General features: G+C 41.8%; 1 protein-coding gene across 1 annotated transcript in view; it reads left to right on the top strand.

Annotated features, from left to right (window-relative positions):
• Positions 1–306: 306 nt before the first annotated feature.
• LOC107383561 (collagen alpha-1(XI) chain) overlaps positions 307–6872 on the top strand; it is a 103665-nt gene continuing 97099 nt past the window's right edge. Inside the window, exon 1 of the mRNA XM_015956284.3 lies at positions 307–652. Coding sequence (XP_015811770.1) covers positions 538–652 — 115 coding nt within the window. The 5' untranslated portion in view covers positions 307–537. The remainder of the gene's footprint in view (positions 653–6872) is intronic.

The following is a 6872-nucleotide window of genomic DNA, read 5'->3' as shown; positions in this document are numbered from 1 at the left end:
TCTGGGGCTTCATTTGCGTGTGTTGCATTTAGGTTAGCGGTTCTTGTGCAAAATAGCTTTTATTTGTCTGGTTCCCTTAAAGGGGGAGATTTTACTTGGTGTTGGGCTTCTCTGATTAGATTCAGGTTCAACAGGGATGCAGTGATGCTCCGACTGATGCTGCTACTTTTCTGTATCAGAGCGCAGAGGGGCGGTCCAGGAAACAGCTTTCCAGGGTTTCCGAGTGCCAGTCTCCCGCCAGCAGTTCATGTTTAGTGTCGCGGCGTTTGTCCTGCCTCCTCACGGTGCGCAACGCTCAGGGAGGAAAGTGTCTTTTTTTTTCCTTCACGAAAGCCCTTTAACCATCAGTGTGAGCTCTGGGCTTAGGGGGGAGCGAGTCTGAGGGGCCCGGTCTGGCTGAGAGAGAAATCCTTCAACTTTCACACATGGCGCTGTAGAATCCGCACATTTTTTGTGGATTTTATATTTTCAAAGGAACCACTTCCTTTTTTTAAAAGAAAGTCGCCCGTTTTACGGTTTTGCAGCGGGCGCTCGGTCATGGAGATGCAAAGATGGACCATCAGGTGGAAAACGAAAAGGCGTCTATTGGATTCCACGCAAGCCGCTGTGGTCACGTTACTTTTATTCCTACAAACGTCCTGCGTCAGAGCAGGTGAGTTCCACACCTGTGTCCCCGTGTGGAATAATTCAGGACAGTTAGAGGAGCTGGCACGCAGCCTGGAGGTGGCAGTGGGTTCACAGAAGCCCCAGACAGCTGCTGCTCCTAACATTTTTATTACCTGAGATCGTGATTTATCCTCGCCTCATTTAAGTTGTTGTTTAAGTTCTGCAATCTGAGTTATGAGTAGACGTTTTTCTCGGTTTTTATTATTGGGTGGCTTTTTAAAAGTATCCTAAGATAGCTTCCGTTTGATGGGTCTGGCTCGCAGTTAGTGCGGTTTGCAATAATACTATGAATAATATTAATACTACAAGTAAACACTCAACCTTGTCTTGGACAGATGTTCTGCTGCAGCCCCTTTGATTTGATGGCCTGTCATCCAGGTGTGGTCAGAATGGAGCGCGCGGACATCTGCGTTTTGACGCAAATATATCCGTCGTTTTATTACTAAGCGTACAGAAAATAAATGCTACGTTTATGAATTGCAATTCTATTCAGGTTGGATGATGCAGATATTTGCATCAAATCTATTTGATTCGCTTTGGAATTGGAGCAGTCTGGAAACATTCATGGCTTTACGCACAACTTTTACGCACCATTTACTGCCTATGCACAGGATATCAAGTAATTGAATTCAAGAAAGCCATTAAATGCCAGCCCCCCACCCCCCCCCACCCCACCCCCCACACACACACATCCTTTAAATGTGGTACCTGCACTGATTTTGAAAAAGACTGTAATGGTTTTGAAAGTTTATATAATATCTGGGCACAAGACTGAAATTTTCTGAGCGAAATTCATATTCTCCCTCATAGGATCACCTTCTTTCCACATTATCCAGGCTTCCACTGATTCCAAGAAGGGGCGTTATTGGAAAAAAAAAGTATGGGGGGAGTATTTTCATTGCTTTAAGAGTACGTATATGTGTGCCATACCAAATACTTTTCTTTGTAGAGACATAAAAGGAGCCACACTGTAGTGTTGCTTTGCTAGGTTGACATTCAGATACGACCTAATCAAAATTTTTAAAAGTTTATTCCCATTATGGTTGGAATTAGACCAACATTCTACATAAAACGATTACAAAGGCACTTGTGCCCATTGCCTGGAGTTCTGAAAACTGACAGATATTTAGGTAAACCATAATTGCATGATAAGCTACCACACATTTACAAGCTCACCAGTGTGCCTTTAATTGCTGTCTGTGTTGCCAAATCTCAGGCGATGGCAGTGATAGGAAAAGATGGACGAGACATCCCAAGATGCTGCTGTGTGACCACACAGCCGCAGGGACTTTGAGTTAGAATATCACATAATTCAACGCTTGTCGCTAAGCTTAACTTTATGAGCGGGGGTGACTTTTAAGATGGAAAGTTCTGAATTGTTTTCAAAGTGGTATGTTTATGTTTAAAGGTGCCTCATGAAATTGCTTTAATGATCCTGCAGGGGTTGTCACGTCAACACGTGCTTGTTATTACTTGTTAGCATATCAAAAGCGCTCCACAGCAACATCGGATGTGTCATTAAAAATCAGAGACTGACAAATGATCCCTCAGACGAGACTGTGGAGAGACTGCTTTGGTCCTGTCTGCTCCCTCTTGTGGTTTTGCATCCTTATCATTAGATTTGTTTTTTTATTGACAAATAAAAGGTTTTTTTTTGCATCCTTATCATTAGATTTATTTTTATTGACAAATAAAAGGTTTTTTTTTTTTAGTTTTGAGAGCGTAGCGTGATGTCTGCACCTTCTTAGAGGCAGAAAATCCATTCCTGCTCATTCAGGTTCTTTAATGGGTTTTGGGATGCTGCCGGTTTTTCGGGGCTTCTGTGGAGCAATGATTGTGGAAAGAGTGGGGGCTGAGGAGTGAGGGGTGCTGGTGGGTGGGTCTGTGGGGGGTTCTTGGCCAATTCAGCACATCTGGAATATATGAGGCCTTGAGGTATGCAGTAATGCAGAAAGGCATTCTGAAACTCACAAAGAGACCATTGGTCCAAGCTCTTCTTTTTTTCAAGAACCAGTAGCTCTGTACTTGGGACAATATTTAGAGGAACCGCAGACTATTTTCCTTTTGATGAGCCATTTTGTGTGAGGTTTTAAACCTGGCATTCAATGCCTCAAGTTTTTCTCTGTTCAAATAATAACGGTCAATTCATTTTTGGCTGAGTCACTTATGGAGGCATTTTTACACCCTCAGCAGAAAAATCTTCTCTGAAATTCATGGAAATCAAAATAAAAGACGTTCTTGCTTATATTTTCTTAACCCAAAGCGTAACACCGACTTATCTGGACTGATCTCGGTACCCCAGTTCTTTTACAGACTCAGCCTGGGACACATCTCATGATCTTCTTAGCATGAAAGCAGCTGAAAAGGGTTTGAATCACGGCTCAAGTCAGTATTATTCACACTGAAAGTAGCAACAGGGACGGGGCCCTCTTACTTTGGTCTCATGTATGTTTTAGTTAGGGGGTAAAGGGAGTTGTGCCAGCTCTATAATGGCTTCAGCATGTGGACTGTTAGCTCCGCCCATCAGAACCAGTTCTGGCCTTTGAAAGCAACTGGGAACTGCACAATCAGCACTTCCTATCACCATGTGACCAAAAATGGAAGATGCTGGAGATTCTGTTTAACTAAAATGTCCATGGCTTTTTATTTAGAGGCAGCTACAGTGTAAGATGTATGTATTGTAAAAAGAATAAAAAGTGTTTATCTTTTTTCTTAGAATTTGGACATTAAGGAATTTCCACATAAATATTTTTAAAGCCCCGTTTGCATTTGTAAAAAAGCCACATTGGTTTTGTAGGATTTTAGATTGATTCATTGGTTTCAGTTGGCAAATTGTAAGCTGGTTCCATTTCAGAAGAATGGTTAAATCTGCATTCACAAAGGAGAATTATAAGCTCCAAAGCCCCTAATTTTAACCCATTAAAAAAGTAAATATTAAATAATCAGTCAAATGTTTGATTAATGTTTATGTAAAGTAAAACTTGAAAAATATTTGTAAATTCTTCTATTTTTGCATGCAATAAAAGCTTTAATCAAACTAATGCTTCAAGCGTTTTGTTGGTTATGGAATGTCAGGTAGAAGCTAATGCTAGTTAGTGATAGCCTGAAAATGATTATAATCAGCAAAATAAAGAGTTTAAGCATGACCAAAAACATGAATATATAAGTATGACTTTGATTTTTTTATTGCGTTTTCTTTTTAGGGGTTCAATAATTTCACAGTGGAATAATCTTAAAAAGGTCTAATGTCTCAATCACACAGCAGCGTTTTGTGAAGATAGTTAGCCAGTAACAGAAGTGACATAGAAGTTTCAGGATATTTGGATTTCCTGTGCCTCTAAGGAGCCACAGTATCTTTTCGTTTCACTCTAACATTTGGTGATGCAGGCCAGAGGCTAATATTGAGCTAACAATGCTAATGGTGAATTAGAACAGGTAGTCAGCTCTAAAAATTTTTCAAGCTACTTTTTCTATGATCAACTCAATCTTACATTGAGAAGTATTTATCTACTTATCGCATTACGTTGTGTGACTAATCTTTGCTCGTTATCTAGAATCTTCTGGTTCTGCAACAGCCATGAAACTCAAGATGGGGGTAAAAAATGGAACTCGTTTTGATTGAAAAATGAGCTGCAGTGATCAAATTTCACTGCAGGATGTCACACTTACGTCATTCTTACATATTGCACCTTCAAACTGTAGTCCAAACAATGAGTTTTTGTTTTAGATTTACATTTTACTTTTTGACAGCATCTTGGACCGATGGCATCTACTTACCGTTTATTCTCAAATAAACACAGCCTCTAGCAGACTTGCTTTAATCACAGATGACGCCAACGCTGCTCTGAGAATTCCTCAATGATAACTTTATAATCACACTGTAGGCAATGATGTGCTTCGAGGAAATAATGGCACTGGAGCTTTAGAATCCAAACAGTTGCAGAGAGCAAAAGACTGGAGGGGAAGTGAGAGTGAGCGACCAGGGATGTAATTATGCATTACAAGGTTGGACAGTTTGGACATGCCCACTGTATCTAAATGCATGGGTATCCGTGGCCAAAGCTTCCTTTCTTCTAGGATACAGTGATGTCTTTAGCTGTGTGTTCTAAATGTAATTATGTGTGTTGGGTTACCCCAAAACCAGAATGCTCCCATTTAAAAATCTGTAATATAAATATATGTCAGCAACTGGAGAACTTTGTAAAGATGGATCATTGCAGCCCAGTCCCTCCTATAAATGTGTAAAATTGTCTTTCTTTTTCACCACCTCAAAATTATAAAAGCATCCCAAACTGGTTAGAAATTTAGGGATTGGAGTGAAATAAAAAAAATGGAAGATTTGTGAAAGCAAGGGAAAGAAGAAAAGTGAAGAAGGACGAGTCTCAAATGAGACATTGCTCGCGTTGTCAACCAGACTAATAACTCTCACCATTTCTCCTCAGTGTTTTTGGCCAAGTTTGCATCATGAGTTTTTTGCATTGTCTCAAAGGAAGGACCATCATTGTGGAGCAGCACGTGATGCATCTCAGTAGGAAAATTAGAATCGAAAACATTTTTAAAGATTTTTTTATTTTAAATCAGGATAAAATTCTACTCTGGTTTTGGAATGGTCACAGGATGCTGAAGAAGCCCTGCAGGGTTGTTTTGAGACCACAGATTGGAGGACTCTCTGCCAAGGATATGAAGAGGACATCAATGCCATGACTGGATGTGTCACTGATTATATAAACTTCTGTGTGGACAACATCATACCCACCAGAACAGTGAGATGCTTTGCTAATAACATACCCTGGATCACCAGTGAACTGAACAATCTGCTAAATGAGAAAAAAAGAGCCTTCAAGGAGGGAGACAGGGAATTATTGAGGAGTATACAGAAGCAACTGAAGATCAAGATCAGAGACAGCAAGGAGGCATACAGGAAGAAGCTGGAGAACAAACTGCAGAGGAACAATATCAGAGATGTCTGGTCAGGGATGAAGAAGATCACAGACTTCAAGCAGAGGATGGATTGCACAGATGGCAGCCTGAACATAGCCAATGAACTGAACAAGTTCTTCAATAGGTTCAGTTCAGGAACAAACCCAGCATCCTCCTCGCCTGTCCCCAGCCAATCAGACATCCCATCCTCCTCTGATCCAACATTTTCCTATCACACGCCAGCTCTATTGTCCTCTAACACAGTCATGGACTCTTCTGGTTCTATAAATCTGTTTTCAACCAAGTCAGGAGATGCTGCGGCCCCATTTGCCTCCCCCTCCCTTCTATCTGTCTCTAGAAGTCAGGTGAAGAGACAGCTGGAGAGACTGAACAGGAATAAGGCTACAGGTCCAGGTGGTGTCAGCCCAGAGTACTGAAGGCCTGTGCAGAGCAGCTCTGTGGGATTCTGCAGCACCTCTTCAACCTCAGCCTGGCCCAGGAGAAGGTTCCAGTCCTGTGGAAGACATCCTGCCTTGTTACAGTTCCAAAGAAAACTCGCCCATCAGTCAATGACGACTATAGACCGGTTGCCCTCACATCCCACATCATGAAGGTCCCAGAGAGCCTCTTGTTGGTCCACCTGAATAAGCAAACTAGAACATATCAGGACCCACAGCAGTTTGCTTATCACCATGGAGTTGGAGTTGAAGATGCCATCATCCAGCTGCTTCAACCAATCCACTGTCATCTGGACAAAGCAGGCAGCACTGTGAGGGTCATGTTTTTTGATTTCTCCAGTGCCTTTAACACAATTCAGCCTGAAGTACTTTGCCAGAAACTCCAAAAGACACAGGTGGGGCCTCAACTATCCCCTGGATTAAAGACTACCTGACAAACAGACCACAGTTTGAGGCTGAAGAACTGCACATTAAACCAGGTGATCAGTAACATTGGAGCACCACAGGGGACTGTACTCTCACCATTCCTTTTCACCCTGTACACCTCAGACTTCCAGTACAAATCAGATACCTGTCATCTACAGAAATACTCAGATGACTCTGCAGTTGTCGGGTGTATCAGAGATGGACAGGAAGCTGAGTACAGAGAGCTGGTGGAGCACTTTGTGGCATGGTGTGGAAACAATCATCTGACCTTGAACGCGAACAAAACAAAGGAGATGATTTTAGACTTCAGAAGAAACAGGGTGGAGTCAAACACTGTTTCCATCATGGGAGAAGAAGTGGAGGTGGTTGAGGAATACAAATACCTTGGAATTCACCTGGACA

Source organism: Nothobranchius furzeri, chromosome 11 (genome assembly GCF_043380555.1).
Source record: "Nothobranchius furzeri strain GRZ-AD chromosome 11, NfurGRZ-RIMD1, whole genome shotgun sequence".
Classification (NCBI taxonomy): domain Eukaryota; kingdom Metazoa; phylum Chordata; class Actinopteri; order Cyprinodontiformes; family Nothobranchiidae; genus Nothobranchius; species Nothobranchius furzeri.
The sequence above is the reverse complement of the archived record's forward strand: the minus strand, read 5'-3'. Positions and strand labels throughout refer to the sequence as shown.